This window comes from Lagenorhynchus albirostris, chromosome 2, assembly GCF_949774975.1.
Source record: "Lagenorhynchus albirostris chromosome 2, mLagAlb1.1, whole genome shotgun sequence".
NCBI lineage: Eukaryota > Metazoa > Chordata > Mammalia > Artiodactyla > Delphinidae > Lagenorhynchus > Lagenorhynchus albirostris.
In genome coordinates this window covers 89693053-89715250 of record NC_083096.1, presented here as the reverse complement: position 1 = coordinate 89715250, position 22198 = coordinate 89693053, and the positions used below count along the sequence as shown (strand labels likewise).

At 44.7% G+C, this 22198-nt stretch overlaps 1 protein-coding gene across 2 annotated transcripts in view; it reads left to right on the top strand.

The window, feature by feature from the left end:
- Window positions 1-20227, top strand: part of KCNC4 (potassium voltage-gated channel subfamily C member 4) — a 75005-nt gene extending 54778 nt beyond the window's left edge. The window contains exons 4-5 of one of the 2 annotated variants that reach the window (XM_060139398.1): window positions 11499-11595; window positions 20135-20227. In XM_060139398.1, coding sequence (XP_059995381.1) covers window positions 11499-11569 — 71 coding nt within the window. In that variant the 3' untranslated portion in view covers window positions 11570-11595; window positions 20135-20227. Of the gene's footprint in view, window positions 1-7812; window positions 8099-11498; window positions 11596-20134 lie in introns of those variants that run through there. The other variant, XM_060139395.1, reaches the window with a different exon arrangement.
- The last annotated feature ends 1971 nt before the right edge of the window (window positions 20228-22198 follow it).

Sequence of the window (22198 nt, the reverse complement as noted above, 5' to 3'; positions counted from 1 at the left end):
TGACCCTCTAAATTCAGTGGCCGTTTTTAATCCTCCCTGACACACTTCCCATCTACCTCAACTCCAGGACAGGTCACCCACCTTCCGAGGAAGCAGACACCCCCTAGGCCTTCCTATAGCATAGTATCTAAACCATATCATATTTTTTTTCTAGTCAGTTTTATTGGAGTGCAATTTACACAGAGTAAAATATACCCTTTTTAGTGTACTGTTGTATGATTTTTGACAAACACAAATGATTGTGTAGCCATCACCACAATCAAGATACAGAACAGTACCATCACCCCAAAAGGTTCTCTCGTACACCTTTGCAGTCAACCACACCTCCCACCCCCAGCTTCTCACAACCACCAATCTGGGTGGGCTTTATTGTTTCCCTTCTAGTTTACCTTTTCCAGAATGTCACATGAATGGAATCTGGAGCCTGGCTTCTTTCATTCAGCATAATCCTTTTGAGATTCGTCCAAGTTGTTGCATGTATCTGAAATCCATTCCTTTTTAATGCCAGGTAGTATTCCAAAGTATGGATGTACCACAGTCTGTGTATCCATTTGTCAGCTGAAGGACATTTGGGTTGTTGCCCGTTTTAGACAATTATGAATAAAGCTGCTATAAACATTCATGTAGAGATTTTTATGTGGACATATGTTTTCATTTTTCTTGGGTAAATACCTAGGAATGGGATTTCTGAGTTGTAAGGTAAGCATATATTTAACTTTTAAGAAACGGCTGAACTGTCTTCCAAAGTGACTGTATTATTTTGCATTTCTACCAGTGTTGTGTGAAAGACCCAGTTGCTCCACACCCTCACCAGTATTAGGTACTGCCAGTTTCCCCAGCCCACCCTCCTCCATGCTAAAGATGTGCTACATGGTACTTTAATCATCTATTTCTGTGTTTCTTGAGCTCAAGTGGCAGCCTAGAAGGCAGGAGGTGGGATCTGTTTATTCCTACATTACCTACACAAACTACATCAGGGTAGGAGCTCAGTAAACCTTGAATGGATGAATGAATGAATGAACACTTTCCAGGTTGCTTGGAAGTTTCTAGAGGACAGAGCTATTGATGCTCCATCGCTCTCACCTGGAAAACTGTGATTTGACCACGTCCCCTCCAGTGATGGGGCCATACCTGGTCCACCTCTTCCTCACCCCTTCTTGAAGTCATGCCACCCACACAGTCCCCTCCTGGTCCCTTTCTCTTAGGGTGCTGCCCATGCATTAGCCTCATTCCTTTGAGAATAAACTGAATGTAGAGAGACCCTCCATTACCAGGTATGGCCAGTGGGTCCCCCAGAGGACGAGCTACTGGGGAGATATGAGGACTGTGGGATTAAGAGGGAACTATAATGAAGGACAGATGCTTCTGCCTGGAAAGTTCAAACCAAAGCCAAGGAGCTGGGTGAGGATATACTGATACCTCAGGGTGGACTGAGAGAGAGACAGCCCAGCAGCCTGATGACCCTGAATCCGCACATTCACCATGAGTCCTGTGAGTCATCCCACAGTGTGGCCACTGGGCTTCTTCAGTGAGATAAGCTGCTCATTGGAGGGTCTGAGCACAAACTGGGAGAGTGTGAGCAAATGCACTCCCAGAGAAAGAAGGAAGACAAGCAGAAGCACTATGTGACAGGGGACCAAGGCTGCAAGCGGGGGAGGGATTGCCTGCTAGAGCAGGCCTGGGTCCTCTGATCCACCCACACAACATCAGAGGGCAGCAGCCAATCAGGGCCCTGAGGGCCTGACTGCAGGATGTGGGGCCTAGCCTGGCAGCTGCAGTGCATCCTTCATCCTCTGCAGACTCTGCGGCTCTGCAGTCGCCTCAGTTCAGAGTTACACATTCTGGGACAATGGAGGAGTCTACTGATACGGAAGATCAGCCCTTCAGTAGGTGTAGACACCGGGGAGCTGAATGGAACTCTCCTGAAGGATCTTTTCAGGAGGGCATGGGGGCAAGCAGAGGGATGCTGAGGACTGCTGTCCTGCAGGAGGGTAGAAATGGCAGAGAAACAAAACAAAGAGTAACTCTCCAGAGTCAAGGGCTTTTCGATCCCCTTGTGCAGGCTCCAAGGGTCAGAGGCCACCCGGGTGCCAGAGAAATTAAGCAGAGAAGAGAGCAGTTAAACCTTCAGAGGTGGGGCGGCTGTGAGTTCAGGGTGACCTGCTGAAGTAAGGAGGCTGAGTACTGATGTGTGGTCCCGGTAAAGGCTGGGCAACTGATGGTCAAGAAGAAAAGAGACGTAGAGATCATCTATTCCAAATTCCCTCTCCTAGAGATGAAGAATCTGATGTCTAGGGTGGGGAAGGGACTTGGCCCTGGTCACATGACTAACGTAATAGCGATAAAACTGGAACCTAGGTCTCTGGACTCTTAGAAGAGAGTTTTGAATCCAGAAACCTGCCTGTTCATCAGGAAAATCCAGTATAGAAAACTTCTCTTAAAGAGCAAAAAGCTAAAAATAGGAAGCAAAACGCATTTGAGCTCAGATCTGTTTGGACTGGTTCATTCCTACCCCAAATACCTGCTCCTGTGTAGCCTCTGGCTACAGGGGTTTAAGCCTGCGAGTGTGGTGCAAGGGGAGAGTTTCTGCTTCTTCAGAGGACATTGCAACGAAAAGAGGGCTAGCTGTTCCTGGAAATATTTAGGCCCAGATTTGCCAGAAAGCAGGCAACCATGTGGGGTTGTTTCTAGTTTAGGGCATGGCAGAAGGGGGGTGGGTTATGGGTTGAGGGAGGAGACTGTCCCTGCCACATGCTTCAGGAATCTTCCCTCTCACTGACAGTTGTACAGTGACTCAGGGAGGCAGCTGGTGGTGGAGGAGGAGGATCTGCTCACACATAAAAGGCTAAGAGTGACCTGAAGCCAAACCACACAATCGCTCGCAATTACCTTACGTTTCTTTAAATTATCTACACCATGACCTGGACATGTCCCCTCTTCTGCCACGATTTTCCCTAAAGTTGTGGACCTTTAATGACCTCAAGACAGATCTAACATAGTTATTTGTTTTCTGGAGAACTCCCCCCCTGCCCCCACCGCCCCGCCCCACGTTGAGCTCTTTCTTGTTCTATAAACCCTACTGAAGGGACAGGCTCAAGCTGCCATATTTGTCCCATGTGACTCCACTTCCCACCCCCCCACCCCCAGCTACAGCTGATTGGACCAGAATCAGATCCTGTCTCAATGTTGAACTACCTATTGGCTGGTGTAGGGGAGGAAACCTTTTCCCCTTTTCCCTTCTTGGTTCTTTGGCTGGTCTATTAATTAAATTGACACAAGACAGATTAACAGGAGAAAAAACACACTATAATTCTGTATGTACAGGAGCTCATAGAAATATGAGACACAAAGAAGGGACCAAAGCAGGCAGCTTTTATACCTTTTAGACAAAGAAACAATAAATTTGTGAGGAATTGACAAGACAAAGAAGTTTGGGATTGGGGTAGTAAATTGATGAAGGAGTAACAAAGTTTGTTCGTACAGGTTCCCCTGCTGTCCCAAAGTAGAGCATTCCTATGAAACCTTTCATAAACGGAAATGGTATAAAGCAAAGAAGCCACTACCTCAGGACATATCTTGCTAACGAATACACAAAATAAATGGAGATAAGGCACAGATGCTTACAGACACAGTTCAAAGCTACGGCAGCTTGATTCCAAGATGCTGAATGTACTTCTTGGGGGAGGAGCTTGGCGGTACCACTCTTGCCATTCGGGGTGCACGCTGCCTCTATAACAGCCCACTGCAAAACAATTGCTGAATGCTGTTTTTGCTTTTCACACACTTTTTGTTTTGTTTTGTTTTGTTTTGCTGTACGCGGGCCTCTCACTGTTGTGGCCTCTCCCGTTGCGGAGCACAGGCTCCGGACGCGCAGGCCCAGCGGCCATGGCTCACGGGCCCAACCGCTCCGTGGCATGTGGGATCTTCCCGGACCGGGGCACGAACCCGTGTCCCCTGCATCGGCAGGTGGACTCTCAACCACTGCGCCACCAGGGAAGCCCTCACACATTTTTATAAAAGCGAAAATCTTCGTATTTCTTCCAGTTAGCAAAAACAGATGCAAATGTGGGTCTTTCGTAAAAGTGAAGTGGCGTAAAGCGAAATTTCCAAAAGTAGAGGATACCTGTATAGGCTTCTCAGCTCTAAATTCCCTGTCTCTGGTAATAAGGATGCCTTCTACCTCCCGGAACAGGGAAGGTACCTTTCATATGGGAGATTTATTTCTGCTTTCAGGGAGCAAAGGAGGGTCAGAGTGTCCTTCTTGCACTGGCTGCTGAAGTAACTTTAATTCAAAATAATCAATATGTCAAAGTGGCATATGGGGGGCAGCTTGCCCTGAACCCCATCGCTGGTCAATAACCAATCAGATTCACCCTCTCAAGAATTTAAAGTACAGAGCCAGAACTCAATCGGAATTCAGATTATTGTGGGGACTTCACCCACAAACCACAGGCTGAAGGTATCAGGAAGCAGAGAAGCTTCTTGAATAAGCTGCAGAGAGGAAAGTGGCACCCATTGTAAATAGACAAGATGCCGTGGAGGCCTCAGAGGAAGAGAATCAAAGAGACTGTCTACCTTGAGCTCTAAGAGCTCGGATTTCCCAGATCCAATTTCCAAGAGACTGGGCTTTATTTCCATGAGCTGCACTGTAAACTTATAATAATTACCTCCTTTATTTTGGCTTGCACGAGTGCTTTTCCATTCTTTGCATCCAGTAAACCCATCCTAAGATGCCTTTATCTTCATGTCATCTGACTTCACATATTATTAAAATGATCATTCCCAAATCTCCAAGGGATGGCCCTGGAGTTGGTGGTGGTGTCTAAGTCTCTACAGCTCCCATGACAATTGCCTTGGCAGAATGAAAGACCATTAAGAAGCTGAGTGAGGAGAGAAAGGAGGAAAGTTCCACTTCTATAACTGCATAAAAAGTTTCCTAGAGAAAATGAGCCCGGAAGCCAAAAGAAGGCATCTAGTTAGTGATGGAAAGTGTCTTCCATCGACTTGTAACATTCATTCTGTAAACATCTATTGTGCACAGATGTGGGCCTGACCCTGGGTCTGGTGCTGAGGAAACAGAGAAATAAAGACACAGTTTCTTCTCAGAGTTTAGTGAGGGAGGCAAATGTGCTAGCACTTGGTTTGTTGGTTCTGCAACTAAGCCTTTGTTAGGGTCTGTCTTCTGTGCGAGTTATTTATCTCTGTATCTGTCTTGTCTATGAGATGAACAGTCCAGAAAGAACAGGGACCCTTGGTTATCAACTCTCTCCCCTACCAGGAGAGTGCTGGCTTGTGCAGAGCCCAGCACCCAGGAAGTGATTGGAGAATTGACTACAGGGTCTGGGATGTGGGTTGAACTGTATGGCTCCTCGATGGCCACTGATGGTGACCCTGGCCCTGACCTGCTAATCTTGGAAATCTGTGCTCCTGGGTCACAAAAGGACACTTCAGAGGGGTGAGGAAGGTGGTTAAAACCACTCAAATCCATGTTGGGGAAAGAACTCAAAATACATGCCCTCTGGGTGTGGGTGAGTGGTATTCTAGAGAGGTCCCCTGGGACATACAGATAAAGCCACTCATCTGGGAGATAAAGCCAGTAGCAAAACCAGTTGTTCCAAAGCTCATTGGATGCTCTAAGTTTTCTAAGGGAGTCACCAGGCTTAAGAATCTAATGGGTTGTAGTGAGATTCAGAGATATTCCCAGAACTAAAATGTCATTGAGAACTGAATGTATGCTTTATGACCTGTATACATGAGGAATGAGTTAGCAGAAATGGGGTAGCTTTCATGGTGTCCAGGCAAACAAAATCCAGTGAACATGAGTGTTTCTAACTCTGGCAGGAGGTGAGGGAGCCCTGAGCAACCCCCATGGGTACCCGGGCTCGTTGGCAGGAATTCTTCTAGAGCGGAGACGTAGGTACCTGGATCCTGTGGCATGTATGTTAACCATTAAAAGCATAAACCAACCTCCTGCCCCCACATTCTGCCTCAATACCATCCAAACAACTGATTCCAGGCTGTTTGGGAGCAACGTTTCTCAAGACAGTTCCGATTTACCATCAATCTCTTAGGAGGTTAGCTGGCATGAGTTAGTCCTCTAGTGCATCTAAATGTGACAGCATCACCTCCAGGCAGAGAGAGCAGGACATTTTGTATTCAACACAGCATGAAACCAAGTATCCTAACAGCCCCAGCAGCCTAATATCTCATGCAGAAATGGTGCATCATGTCACCAAGCCACAAACAAACTCAAGATTGACAAACGTGGAACGGCAGGGGGAAAGCTGCAAAAGTGATTTGATAACAGGCAGTTCCCTCAATAAGCTCTCAAGGTGCTGAGACTGGGTCCCATGTATTTACCAATACAGCTCACATATTTTTAATTCGTTAGAGATTCAAGTTTAACTAAATTGCTAAGGACCTGTAGACTGTCCTTCTCTTCTGAAGCTTCTGCTTTCAGCATCACCTACCACCCCACATGCTGGCGAAATCTAAATTTAGACATCTCCTTCAACTATGTCAGTAATCACAGGGGCTAGACTCACTTGATAGGGGGGATATTATAAGTGAAGTCAAGAAAGAACACATCATTAAAAATGTTCAGGGCCAGCAAAATGCCTTTGAAATGGCTTGCTTTTTAGCTGGGAATGTGAAATAGCATAGCGGCATGATGCCCGCATTAGGAAGATAATAGAAATGTAATGCTATTCCCTATGCCACTTTTAAAGCCCTGGGCAACTCCGGGCTCCAACAAATTAACAGACAGATGTTCTTTTCTTTAAGAAAATAAGATTTATTGGCGAAATGGAAAGCACGTCGCATTTCCTAGTCGGTCACCTCATCCACCCCTTTAACAACTCATCTACTACTAACCGTGGGGTTCTTTGCTTCTGCTAAAACCTAGGTCCTTCTTTCCCCTTTAAGTCTGACAATCAAGCCGTCAGCACTGCCATGGGAGCTGAGAGTGAGTGTTTCCATCTCTAAAACCTGGTACATTTTGTTCTAAACCAGATTCCGAGAAGGTCTGAGTAGGAAGCCATACTGTGAAGAGCCCCAGCTCCAGCAACCCCGGGAGAGCGTACAGGAGGAGGGCCCACCTCTGATCAAATGTAGGCTGACCCTAAAAATTTTTATATGGTTGTATTATAGTTATAGGATCACACTAGGGGCATACTTACAAGGCGCTTTCTTTGTGTGAGAGGTATGATAAAGAATTCTCCAGGGAGACTCATCAAAGACCAAACCAAAGTTTCCTTAGGAAGGACAGCCCCTCACAACAAAAAAAATATTTGGCTAAAATGTCAATAAGTATCAAGGTCGAGAAACCCCAGAGTAGATGATCTCTAAGTTACCTTCAAACTATAAGAATATCTACACTTCTGCATGAGTATTAAAAACTCACATAAGCATGTGTAATTAGGACCCCCTGTGTTCGATGGCAAGGCCCAAGGCACTTATCTCAAGTACAAGGAGGGCATCCTGCTTCTGTCCCTACCTCCTGGGGTTCACCTTCCAAGCTAAGCAGACCCAGGGCCATCTGTTGCCATCTTATCTGACACCCCAGCATCGGCAGAACATTCATCGTCAAAGAAGGCATTTTCAGTTAGAGAAGCTTGATGGGGGTAGGGACAGAGTCCATGACGGCATCACTCCATCAGTCTGCTAGGTTAACACTTGTCACTGGACTTTTCTCACTGCCAGATTTCCCTCATTATCTGGTAAACTCTGTTCCTGTCTGTCAGCCATGCCTGCCAGGGACCCAGGAGTGCAATCTTACTTCACTGTCTCGTGTCCATTTCTTCCCCCCTTTAGGACTAGGATCTGCCAGCTCTAAAGACTCACCTTCCCCTGAGCTGGGGACTCAAGCTCTTCACTTCTCCCTGGAGACTTGGATTCACAGTCCTAAAGAGAGCATCAAGACTCAAGCTGTGAGCTGGGATTTAGAATGCAAGGAAATGTTTAATGCGAATATCAATGGCACATGTGGTGCCACTTCTCCCTCCTGCACTCATGGCAGACATCAATAATCAATCACAAAACTTTTCCCATTTGAACTGGAGCATGGCTAAACACAGCAAAGGTAGGGGGATGAGAACTTCAACTAGATTGTAAGTTCCATGAGGGCAAGGACATGGTCTGTTCCATTCACTAGTCTATCCTCAGAATACACAGGAGTGGCCTAATAAAAGTTTGTTGAATGAACGAAGAGCCTCCCAGCTCCTGGTTTCCCTAAGATGCACACTGCCTGCTTGGCTCCAGGGGTGAATGGACTCTAATCTGTAGCTTATGCTCTAGGCTAATGCTGGATAAAGCAGCCCTGGGGAAGGAAGGGAAGGAAGGAGGAAAGGTGATTTAGTGAGCAATACTCTCTGGAAAAAAAGGGGACTGTGGGAATGATGGTTTCCATTATTTCCAAAAGAGGGATAATAGGTGTAAGTGAGAGCTTTGAAAGAATCTGGTACTTGTGTAGCTTCCCCACATATATTATTTTTTATTATCCCTTTCCTGTGGTGATTAGAGAGCTTTAGGTATTTTAAGCTATCATTTAGTGAGTGCTATGCTCTAACAGCTTTATAAACATTAACCCACTAGACAATCACAAAAGGTCGGTTCTCTTTTCACCCCCTTTTCTCAGAAACCAAGGCTCAGAGTGATTAATTACATGCCCAGATGCACTGCTAGTGGGGGACTCAGCTCAGATTCATAAGTAGGCCAGTGTGCTTGCAAAGCCAATACCACAAATCCTTCAAACAGAAAGAGTCCGAGTGCTTGTGTTTGGTGGCTGCAGGGTAGGAGAAGAGGGTGTTCTGGCTCTCTGCCAAGTATGAGGAGAGAGAAACCCCAAGGGAGGGAGTGGCAGGGGAGCAGCTGAGGGCCTGAGACCTTAGGGAAGGCAGAAAACAGTCCCATGGAATTGGCCTGGATAGGAAATAGATCCTTAGCAACCAATTCTGGGAAACTCCTAGGGGCGGAGGGACGACTTAGAGGTCCAGAGTGATCTATTATATTTCTGGTCTACTGCCCCATCATCCCCATCATGCCCTGCTTACTGCCCCACCATCCCCTATTCTACTAGCTATCACCCTCTGGTGCACTGTCCCACCATGTCCTGGTTGTCTCCCCCACCATTAGTGCTGCCTGATTTAACAAATAAAAATACAGGATGTGGGGTTCCCTGGTGGCACAGTGGTTAAGAATCCGCCTGCCAACGCAGGGAACACTGGCTCAAGACCTGGTCCGGGAAGATCCCACATGCTGTGGAGCAACTAAGCCTGTGCGCCACAACTACTGAGCCTGTGCTCTACAGCCTGCGAGCCACAAGTACTGAGCCCACGTGCCACAAGTACCGAAGCCTGCGCAACTAGAGCCTGTGCTCCGCAACAAGAGAAGCCACCGCAATGAGAAGTCCACTCACTGCAACGAGGAGTAGCCCCCGCTCGCCGCAACTAGAGAAAGCCCGCGCGCAGCAGCGACGACCCAACACAGCCAAAAAAAAAAAAAAAAAAAATACAGGATGGCCTGTATTTTTACAGTTAACTCTGAGATTCAAATCACAACAAATAATTTTTCAGTATAAGTATGACCCATTGAATATTTGGGATATACTTATACTAGGAAATTATTCATTGTTTATCTGAAATTCAAATTTAGTTGGCCATCCTATATTTTATGTAGCAATTCTATCCACTAGATAGCATCGTTACTGGCTGGCTGCCTCAACATTCCTCGTTCTACTGCCCCACCATCTCCCAGTTTACTGGTCCACCATCCCCTGTTCCACTGCCCTACCACCGCCAGTGGAAGCTCCTGAGTAACTGTCACGTAGCCTGCCCAGAGCTGCCTGGTGATCTTTCCCCATTTTAGCCTCTCCTGGAGCCCTCCTTGAAGCAGTCAGCTGCAGCCCTGAGGACAGGGACCTAAGCATCCTTTCCTAAATCCCTCAGGTCCTCCCAGGGGAGGCGGCAGACTCAGGCTTCCTGTGGGGGTGATGAGGGGGCTTCTGGCCGGCAAAGTAATCAATGTGATGAGCCAAGAAACATTGCCTTACTGTTTGGAAAACTTCATCACTTCCCTGGCTCTGGACCAAAACAATCATTTTAAGGTGTTTCGAGGATGCGGGTGGGGGATTGAGAGGACGGTGGATTGTTTCTCCCCCAGACTTGCCAACTGCAGACAGGATAGGTTAATGTGCCGTGGAAGTAGAATTCACCCAGGAAATGATGTGCGGCCACCCCCTTGAGCATGTGCCTGAAGGATGTAAATCTCGGGGCTTGGAGCTGGCGGAAACTAGAAGCTCACTGCCTGTGGGGTGCTCCGACCCCTCCCTTCAGACATAACTGTAGAGACAGGAAAGGACTCGGCCTTCAGGCAGGAATCCCATGAATTGAAGAAGACAGGCAGCAGGGCGGGCGAAGGGATTGGAGAAGCGGCGTATTTCTGTATTCCACAATCCTTGGTGTTTTATCACCCAACACAGGCACGCATGCACATGCGCACATGTGCGCGCACGCTCATGCAGCCATGAGCCTGCGCATGCTCACAGCACGGGAGCTGGGAGCTGCTTCTTAGCCTTTTATGCTGCTCGCTGTCAGCCAGTTGCTTTCCCAGTCTAGGCCTCCGTGTGTTCATTTGTCAAATTTAGGAGAAGGAAGAGAATCTCTCAGCCTTGCCTGTAAAGGTCCCGGAGTTTGGAATCCCCACCTGGCTATAAACTCCCCGAGGGCAGGAACTTGGCTTCAGTCCGGACTTGGCTTCAATCCCTGGGTGCCCGAGCGCCCAGAAACCTCAGGAGAAGCCTCTGGAGGGTCCACCAATGCCAGCTTCTGTTTGCGGCCGCTGTCCCTAGACCTGGAGGCTGCCCACAGAGCCAGAGGCCTTTTTCAGACGTGAGCTGGGACCCATCCAGGCTACTCTGGCAGAGGCTGAAGGAGGAACCTGCTTCCGAAGTCAGGATCCTGAATTCCCAAGCGGGTCACGCATGGCACCCTGCGCTCCAGTGCCTTGGGACCAAGCAGGAGACCCAGCAGAGGGTGAGAACACATCTGGCAGGTCCCACCCGGAGTCATTCACACACTCACAGCCACTGCAGATGCCTTTTGATTTAGCTTAATTACGCCATCTGCCCACATTAAATGGTAAAATGTCTCAATCACGCCCCCAATCCCAGAGGGAAGAAAGATAAGAGGAAACTGTCATCCCTGGAGTGGAGCTGAAGGACCCTGCCCCACCTGTGTGACTTCTCTCCCTTCATGAGAGACAGCCTCCAGTATTTACAAATTCTTCTTTGTCTCCAAAACTCTGACTCCATCTGTTGCCTCACTGCTTCCTTTTTTTGGGGGGTGGGGGGGGGGAAGGGGAGGAGCAGGGCTCATGCATGTCTGACCATAAATAGGAAAAAGATCAGAGCTTTTCTTTGTTTCCCCTCTGCCTTTGGGTACTTCAGCGCCTGTGACACTGTTCTCTTCCAGTAAGTCTGTGTTCTTTTGGCCCTCCCTTAGCTCTCGGTTCTGCTGAAGGAGCCCTGTGCAGCCACAGGTGGGGGGACTCTGGCAGAGCATCACTGAAGTGACCTGTGACCCTCACTCAACTCTGCAGGTATGTGGCCAGAGGCTGAAGGAGGAGGGATAGGGTTTGTGTGCAAGTTGGGTGGGAGAGTCTCCCAGGGCAGAGGCACCTTAGCAGGGTTGCTGTGGACCAGGGGGTGGCCGTTGCTTTGCTTTGCAGTTCCAGATAATAAATTTCTAAGCATGCTTGTAGTTGTTCAAGCTCTAGAGGTATTGACTTACTATCAGTAAATTCCTAAGACACTGATGAACTTGAGGCTAGTATAAAACCAGGGAACAGGGCTTCCCTGGTGGCACAGTGGTTGAGAGTCCGCCTGCCGATGCAGGGGACGCGGGTTCGTGCCCCAGTCCAGGGGGATCCCACATGCCACGGAGCGGCTGGGCCCGTGAGCCATGGCCGCTGAGCCTGCGCGTCCGGAGCCTGTGCTCCACAACGGGAGAGGCCACAGCAGTGAGAGGCCCGCGTACCGCAAAAAAAACAAACAAAAATAAAACCAAAAAAAAAAAAAAAACAGGGAACAGAGCTCAATAGAGATTGACTCGCAATCATTAAATTCCTAAGAGACAGAAACTCAAGGCAAATGTAAAACAGGGTGACATTCCTACCAAGTATCCCCTTTCTAGTATCAAGCTAACCCAGAAAACTATATACACTACTATGTATAAAATAGATAACTAATGAGAACCTGCTGTATAGCACAGGGAACTCTAAAAAAAAAAAAAAGACAAATAAGTACTAGGATATAACAACGTGATAATATAATTGACACTGCTGTATGTTCTGTATGAAAATTAGAGTGGATCCTAAGAGTTCTCATCACAAGGGAAATAAAATTTTTTTCTTTTCTTTTGTATCTGTATGTGATGATGGATGTTCACTAGATTTATTGTGGTAATCATTTCATGATATATGTAAGTCAAATCATCATGCAGTGCACCTTGAACTTATACAGTGCTATGTGTCGATTATATCTCAATAAAAATGGAAGGGGGAAAAAAAAGAGAAGGTTGCTTAGTAAGTGCAGAGCAAAGAGACATTTTGTCAAGGCATTAGAAAATTGTATTGAACTATGCCGGGCCCACAGCAGTCTCTCTATCCAGAGCCAGTGTCTCTTTAAGGTGCAACTGGAGCCACACTGACTGCCCCCTTTCCAGGGCTCTAGGCAGATCACACCTTCAGTTAGCATACCCCTCTTTCGGTCAGCTCCAGCACTATTGATTGGGCTGCAAGTCTCTTTAGCTACATTTCAGTCCTGGTCACATTTTTTGGTCTTGAGTATTTCCCAATCTCTTCATTACACATCTACAAAGCATCATTTAGAATGGATTTTTTCTATAAATGGCTAAATGTATCCTCTTTTTTGTTAATTTTAGCTGTTTTACTTTCTTGAAAATGACTTAAGCTCCAGGTTCTGGGAATATCTTTCTATAGCACCTAGGTACAAAGAGTCCTCGCCACCCTCTCTCAGACAGAATTTTTATGTTGTTTCAGGGTGCTCTTGGGTGTCTGTTTGAGGCTTAGCTCAGCCATTTGCTAGCTGTGTTACTTTGGGCAACTAAACCTCCATGAGGCTTGGTTTCCTTGAGACAAAATGGGGATATCAATGATCTCACAAGGTGTGAGGATCAAGGGAGACTATAAAGTGTTGTTATCTCAATCATGTACTGGAATGGACTGTGTCCTTATGATTCTGACACCAATTCCAATGTGTGTGGGGGGTGGAGTTTCCCACACGTCCAAGCAATTCTCAGACACCAGCTTGGTTTCCCACAGTTTAACTCAATTCTGACCCTATTTACCTGGAGATGGGATCAGATGCCACACGAGAAGGGCTCAGTCCCACGAGACTGCCCCTGAGCTCCCACTTCAGAGGCCAATCACAAGTCTGGGTTGTCACCTGTATTTGTGACCACACTGCTATAGATTGGAGGTTCCAACAACCCCCCTCCTTGAATTCAATTAATTTGCTAGAGTGGCTCACAGAACTCAGAGAAACATTTTACTTACTAGATGACTGGTTTATTTTTTGTAAAATGATACAACTCAGGAAGAGCCAAATGGAAGAGATTCATAGCACCATGTGTGCGGAAAGTCTCGGAGCTTCCATGCCCTCTGAGGGGACCACCCTCCAAACCCCGTCCTTTGGAATTTTTATGGAGGTTTCATTACATAGGCATGCTTGAGTAAATCATTGGGCATTGGTGATTGAACTCAATCTCCAGCCCCTCTCCTCCCCTTCCTGCAGATGAGGGGGACAAGGAGACTGAAGGTTTCAACTCTCTAATCACAAGCGTGGTTGGCTTCCCTGGCAGTCAGCCTCCTTTCCTCGGGTGCTTTCCAAAAATCACCCCATGAACATAACAGAAGACACCTTTATTGCTCTTGTCACAGGAAATTCCAAGAGTAGCTTTGTGCCAGGTAATGGGACAAAGACCAAACATGTATTTCTCATTATAGATCACAATAGCACAGTTCTTATGGTGACTTTCATCAGTCAGGAGCCTGAAGGGATGCTTTCCCAAACCGAATATGCTTACCTCATTTATTCAAAAAGCATTTATCAAGCACCTACTATGTGACAAGCATCATACGCACCCTGATAGAAACAATTTTCTTAAATGTTGAAAATAACTACTTTGCTGTGGGAGGTGAGGATAGCATATTGATAACTAATATTGGGAATTTACTGTGTGCCAGAGTACTGGTTGCAAGCATCATTCTGTTTAATCCATATAACAATCCAGTGAGGTAGATACTTTTATTATCCCCATTTTGCAGATTAGCACACTGAAGCTCAGAGCAATTAACCAAATTCCTTAAGGTCATACAGCTCGACTGTGGTGTTTTTGGAGCCCAGATCTTTGTGGCTGCAAAGATCGTGCTCTTAGCCACGGCTTCAGAGAGGTATAGATTACAAATGCAAAGTCAAGATTGGTGCACATTAGGTCTCCTTGCACTGTATGTGTGATTCTCTTGCTTGGTTATTTAAATTTAATGTGTTGTGTTCAAACATGACTGTGGGTTGGGTGGGTGGGTAGAGAGAGGCTCTCCCCCAGTAGGGTGAAAGTCATGAAAGAAGCCGTCAGGAGGACCAAGAAGATTCTCAGACCAGAACTCAGGAGGTTGACCTAGGTCTATGCAGAGGGATCTCCCCATCTGGGGAGTGGGGCAGTGGGTGTGGATATGGGCTCCGGGAAGGTAGGTTTGAAGATGGCATCCACCATTTTGGAGCATCTGGGAACCAGGAAGGGGGGCAGGGCCAGTGAACCAGGAAAACTTGCCATCTCCCTTAATAAAATTCCAGACCTCCAAAACTAGTAGTAAGGGGGCCAGGCCTCACCGCATCTGACTCAGAGATTCATACCTAACCCCGGGGATGTTTGGATAATGACTGCTGCCTCTTCTGTGGGCTTTCACTTCCAAAGGTCCAGCCAGAGAGAAGGCACAAGACCGTCTTTGAAGGCCATCCCTGAGTGGGCAGGGTATCTTGAAATCATGTTGCATGGTCCTGTTTCACTGTCTGCATTTAATTTTCATTTGTTATTCCTTTAGTCAGGTCTTATCTAACCGGCCCAGCCTGGTTTCTGCCAGGCAAAGTGAAAGGTCTTCTGTTCAGGCTCCAGCATTAAAGAGATTGCAGGTTCCCTGAAGCTCTGCCAGGCAGAGTATACTCTGCATTCTCTTCAGGAGATATACTGAGAATATATAAAGTGATAATTCACTGCATCACTTGAGGCCCTGACCCCACCCTCCCACCCTCAGGCCCAGAGCAACTGATGCTTCTGCTCTCAAATTCCTGATAATGGTCCTGGGTGGTAACCATCATCTAGAACATCATACCCAGAGTGTGTCCCTGTCCTGGGGAACCATCAGCCTAGCATCGCAGGACATTTTAAAGAATGCAGAGCCTCAGGCCCACCCCAGACCTACAGAATCAGAATCTACGTTTTAACAAGATCCCCAGGTGATTCATATGCACAAGAAAGTTTGAGAAGCACAGACCTAGGGCAGGGGATCTTAACCTGGGTTCCATGAACTTGAATGGGAAAAAACTATTACAGCTTTATTTTCACTAACCACTAACAAAAATTTAGCATTTACTTCAACGGTGGATGTAGGCAACAAGTTACAGAAGTATTAGCAATACCTGTGACTTTGTCACCAATAGAAATCATTTTCAACATTACAGTTGTTTTAGATATCTTGAAATAGCATATATTTCACCACTATTGCAAAATTACATTAGTTATTAGATCTGAGGCTAGATCACGCTGTTTGATAGTAATGAAGTATATATATTATATGATAAAAATTTAAAGTATTTTTGATAACTATCTCAAAGGAATTGACTTCCTATATAATCCTATGTATTTTTTTAATACACTAGAAACTTTATTCTAGAAGGGTCCATAGGCCTTGATGGAAGAAATTTTCACATATTGAGGTTAAAGGGAAGTCATTCTGGCTTATATATGATTGGACTTGAACTTTATGCTAACTAGAACAGCCTGTCCTATGGCCTGTCAAACATGTGTTATATATCTGCTTTAACCATGAAGAAAATAATGCATTTAAGAATCAGAATGGAGTAACTGCTGTTCAGGCATCCAAAATGAAGCCGAGTAGCCATTGTGGATGTGGATTCAGACACGTTCCTGCATCACTGAGAACCTGAATTTTCTAAACTGTATCAGACTTAAGGACACCACCAGCAGTTGTCAAAACAATATCTGCTAGCAGCTGCCAGCTGCAACCTTATGGTCTCAAGGTGTCCCCTTGTAACTATGCATCATTTCAGACCCCAGCCAAGCCTTGCTTAACAAGCACTGTTACTTCTTGCCAGCTCCAATCCTAATTTCTGACAATTTATGTAAGTCTTGCAGTTTGGGGCTATATAAGCCTCCTCCATTTTGTAGTCTGGTAGAACACAATTCAAGTGCTTCTTGAATCTGTCTCCGGGCTATAGTCCTCAGTTTGGCTTGAATAAAAGACTTAAAATGGCATGGTTAAAGATCTGATTATAATGCAGTTGACAAAGAAATTTGGTTATCTCTGATATGTAACATTTTAAGATAACAAATAGAATTATGACTGATAGCATTAAACTAGGACATAAGAATTTTAGAAATTTCATATAATTTCTAAAACATTTATGTTGATAAAATTTACCCATACAATATAACCGAAGATGGTTTATTATCATTCATTTGACAATGCTTCCCATGTAATTTAACATATCAAATAAGCCTAATTAGTTAATATCTCTTTAATAAGGAGAGAAAACAGATCTCTTGAGGTGTTCCAGGGACCCTCTCTAAAAACTCAAAATTATTTCCAGGTCAATAACATTTCATTTAAAATTTGATTTCTTCAAAGTTTGTCAAACATATCAAAAATGTTTTAAAATACTTGGTCGAGTAGGATCATAGGTCACTGTTAAACAATACTTAGCTATCTATTCAACCAAGTGACAAAAGATTTCAAAGACAAGTACAGAAAGTTACAGCAGATTACTTAAAAGGTAAAGAAGCTTTTACAATCTGTTATCAAAGGCAGATCAACAGTTCAAGAAAACTTTGTCCTCTCAACAGAGAAAATAAACTTCCAGCTTTGCACCAGCTTACTTTTGATTTTAAAATTCACTCACTCGGGAATTTCCTGGCAGTCCAGTGGTTAGGGCTCAGCACTTCCACGGCAGGGGGCACAGGTCAGGGAACTAAGATCCCATGTGCTGTGCAGCATGGCCAAAAATAAAAAAGTAAAAAAAAAAAAGAATTCACTCACTCAATTAAATTCATTCCAGTCTTAACCAGCTTGACTTTTTCCTCAGGGTTCCTTTTTCACAAACCTTCTATAACTTCCTTTTTTACCTTCTGATTTTGTCCTGTGCTTTCCCTTTCTCTCTTTTTTTAATTAGTCTCTCTATAGGACAAACTTTCTTTTCTCTTAACAAAATGCATTTCCATTCCTTTTACCTTTTTTTCCTTGTATATGAATGTTTTCTTATTAATTAGTACTTTTAATTACATACACTAATTAGAATTTTTAACCCTTAGAAACATTAATTTCTAGTGAAAACTAAGAAGTAAGCAATTGTAAACTGCTATACTTGCATTTTTTCTTGATTGACAATATGAATATGTCTCATAATTTCTAAAAACATACATTCCTCAATAGCATATTTTTTCCAGTGTGGTACAAGACATGTTTCCAATAAACCCAAACATCTTTAGTTTTTCTATAATAAGGCAAAAATAGGTACACTTAGACTTATTTAGCAATTAATGTTTCAGTATTTTATCTTATTTGGAAATGATCTAGACATTCAACAAATTTCCATCATTTAACTTAGCAAACTCTAAAGTTTTAAGTTACCAAAAAGAGAAGAAACTATTTTTAAGTAGACATACCATAAAACATAATTATTCTTAAAGAATTCACCTAAAAACTCTTAACCCATTTACATTTATTTATTTTATTTCTTCCCAACAATTATGTTTAGATTACCCATAAAAACTTCATGAGACATTAGACAAAGTCAACCATCATCCCAAGCTGTTTTTCTTCCTGATAAATTTTGTAACAGAGGTAACATGATCTTATCTGACTTCCAGTAAACCTAGGTACAATAAAAGTATTATACTTAATGTTGATGACTCTAAAGACACGTCTGCCTTGAACCAAGAAAGTTAAACTAGCTTTAATATTTTCCCAGATCACATGAAGCTGGAATTCATTTGGGTTAGTTTCTCTTATATTTCTGAGAATTTATATAGGCACTTAATTTTCTTTAAGCCACAAAATAGAGCTCTTTTACAAATTAATTTTGGCAATACCATCTGCAGGTATAAATTACCACACATCTATAGCACATGTACATAGACATGTATATAGACACATACAAACACACAAACAGATGCAAAGAAACCACACAGTCCCATTCCAGAATTTCAGCCATGAATCAGATACAATACTACAAAACCCATCAGTTACAATAGAGGTTGAATTCAAGTTGGATTTCTGGAAGATGGAACAAATCAAGGTCATCTGTTTAGATTTTTAAACCCTCTTTACTAACATTTATGGAGAAGACATAAGATTTATATTTGTCCTTGACAAGTCAAGTTTCAATAACACATCCCCCTTTTGTTGTTTCTTTTGATAAGAATTACCTTCCTGAAATTTGCATTTTAAAGAGCTGGCCTAAATAAGAGTTCCTGGAGAAGACCAGGTAGAACATTTACATCTCAAAGGTACAGGGAGAGAAATAGAAGTTCCTCCTAGGAGGACTTTTGTTCCCATAAGGCCAGAATCTTGTTTTTTTTTCTTCAATACTTACAAGCCTCTTAAGATAAACAGGGGAGGTTTGGGGAGCGGTAAAAAGGATAGTGGGCTTTAAATTGTTTCTGGAGCCACACCTCTGGTCCTGTAAAGACTAGATTTGTAAAATCAAGGACAGCTGTTTTTAATTCCTCAAAGAATTGGGTGGCCACCTAAATGATAGACCCGTGGCCACTCATCTTGGTAATCCATTTACAGAAATTTTTGAGGATCTTCCCTGGGTTTAAGACTTTAACTATGGTCCTCAGTTTAGCCTTTGACCTGAAGAGAATCACCTACAGCCTCAGATGATCCCATTTCTAAAGGTACCCTTTCAATAGTCTTCAAAGCGGAAAGGCAGTTCAGACAGAGAATACTAGAATGAGTACGCAAAGGAGGATGGAGGGGAGCAGTAGTTACATCAGTCTTATAGTTTTTTTGTTTTAGGTACCTACTATGTCTTTAATCTTTCATTAGCTTTCTACAGCAAATCCTTCAATGAAGCTATTTTGAAAATTTGAAGCCTTTGGGGGCTTTTGCATAACAATTAAAATAGGTACAATTGGTTAAGATGATCATTCTCTAAAATTTTGACAATTTGGAAGTCTTTCCAATTCAAAGAATCCGTTGTCTGGCCACTGACAACTAGTATCTTAATAGCTACTCAAACCAATAAGCCTTTTTATGGCTTAACCAAGGACATAAGAGGCATCCCACAAGAGAGTGCAAAGGATGCAGCGCTCGTAAGATCCAGAAAGTTCATTCCCAAGGATAGTCTAAGACAGTAAAGACCTTCCATGTACAAGTGGAAACAACAAAGGTTGAGACCACAAAGGCCCCTTATGGACTGAGATCCCTTGTGACGAACTCCCCTAAGAGCTGACATGGTTGAACAAAGAACAGTCAGCTCAGAATCCCAGTCTATTCAACTGACTGCCAAATGCACACCAGTACGTACACCTGCCAGATGGCGGAGACCAGAGAGAATAATATCCTCACTGGTCAACAAGTCAAGTTCCCAGGACATATAACAAGATGAAAGGAAAACCTAATCAGACCTATGGTTTTCCTCTTTATGACAAAGGACACAAAAAGACAGTGACCATCTCTGGGAGGAGGAGAATCAACAAACCAAGGGTACTCTATCAGATTTCAAACCAAGAGTCCAAGGAACTGGCCCCACAAATATTTTCTTCCACTAATCTAATTTTAAAAAGAGAAAAACTCTTGCCACTCTTATTTTCAACAGACCCTGCAGGCAGAGATCCGGGAGACTGATTGACATGGTAAGAATTCTTACCTTCTGCCGGCTTTTGTTAGGTGTCCTAGGATTTCTTAACTGCAACAGCTTTGGGGCGAGTAGTGTCCAGCTGAGGGGCACAGCCTTTAAAAGAATGACATAGCCATTGAAGACACGACATAAACTGGTTAAAACCAACCAGGTCCAAGGTGGCAGATGAGTCGACTTCCACTAGACCTTGAGCCTCAGTATTGTAACACATCAGGAAGCTAAATGACACACCCACAGGTGCTATGACAGTTCCAAGGCCGACTATAAAATGTCAAAAAATGGCGGTGGCCCAATTCCTGGAAATCCCCACCCCTTCCCCAAAATAGCTGGAATGCTCCTCCCATTCATTAGCCTATGAAATTACCCACCCCTATAAAAACTAACAACCCCAGACCCTGGTGCCGCTTGCCTTCTGAGGTGGCCCACATTCTGTCTATGGAGCGTGTATCTCCCTGAATAAACCTTCTTTTACTTTATCATGGCTCGCTCTTGAATTCTTTCCTGCGCAAAGCCAAGAACCCACACTTGGTGGCCGTTCCAAGGACTTGCCTGAGACCTGGGATGTGACCATCCTCTCTGGCCCCACTTTCTTTCCTGCAACACAGCCTGTAAAGTTGCATTCCACCTTCGTTGCCAATTGTCAGGGAAATTGGAAGAGATTTTCCTCTTCCCTTCTAGGTTCTTCTGGCTGGCCTAAGAATTCAATTGACATGAGACAGAGTGACAGGAGGAAATCAAACAAAGTTTAATAACATGTATACATGAAAGAGACCCAGGAAAGCTGAGTTAACTCACCAAAATGGCCAAAGCCCTCACCTTAAATATCATCCTCAGCTAAAAATAAAAAAGGATGTTGAGGGTGGTGAGAGTCAGTTATGGGAGGTTACCAGGAAAAGCACAGTAAACAAGGGAAAGGTTGTTATGCAGATTTAAGTCATAGCTTTCTCCACTGATGAGAGTTTCTAGAGATTTTTTTTTTTTGCGGTACGCGGGCCTCTCACCGTTGTGGCCTCTCCCATTGCGGAGCACAGGCTCCGGACGCGCAGGCTTAGCGGCCATGGCTCACGGGCCCAGCCGCTCCGCGGCATGCGGGATCTTCCCGGACCGGGGCACGAACCTGTGTCCCCTGCATCGGCAGGCGGACCCCCAACCACTGTGCCACCAGGGAAGCCCAAGAGTTTCTAGAGATTTGGTCATCCTCCTCTTCTAAGTATACAGAAGGAAACATACTTAACAAATGGAGATTTCCCTTATACATATAAATGTTTCTTACAAAAGGCCAATTCCTACTTGGTTTTCAGAGCCCTTCCCGTGTCTGCTGTTTCTCAGAAAATCAACAGCTTAAAACAAAATGGCAAAGAAACATGTTTTATGGTGGCAAATTCTGCTCCCCTACAACCCAATCTTGAAAGTCCCAGAAATGACATGCCTCCACGGTGGCCATTGGAGTAGTCCTGGCTGGCAGCTAGCAGTCTACCTTGATGGCATCTTCCTTCTCTCTTCATTAAAAAATGGGTTTGATGGGACGCATGCCAAGGAATAAAACCAAGATTCCAAGTACTGTTTGCTGTTGTCACTCCAGCAAGAAAATCAGAGGTCCAGTTGGGTGTCAGGAAAATTTTTTAAAGCTTTGGAACATACCCATAGTTGTTACTTTAATCATTCACCCTCTATTTCCGTGCAGTGATCCACAGTAAAAGAGGAAAATGGCTTGTGTGCCTATCTTTAGCGACAGAAAGTGAAACCCAGTCCCCCTAAAACCGAGTACCCCTGAGGAGCTTATGATTAACCTCTCTATCCAAAGCTTTATTTTCTTTCTTATCCCACCCCTCTTCCCCTCAGCATTGAGGAGCATCAAAGAAAAGGCGGGGGGGCGGCTTCCCTGGTGGCGCAGTGGTTGAGAGTCCGCCTGCAGATGCAGGGGACACGGGTTCGTGCCCTGGTCCGGGAAGATCCCACATGCCGCGGAGCGTCTGGGCCCGTGAGCCATGGCCGCTGAGCCTGCGCGTCCAGAGCCTGTGC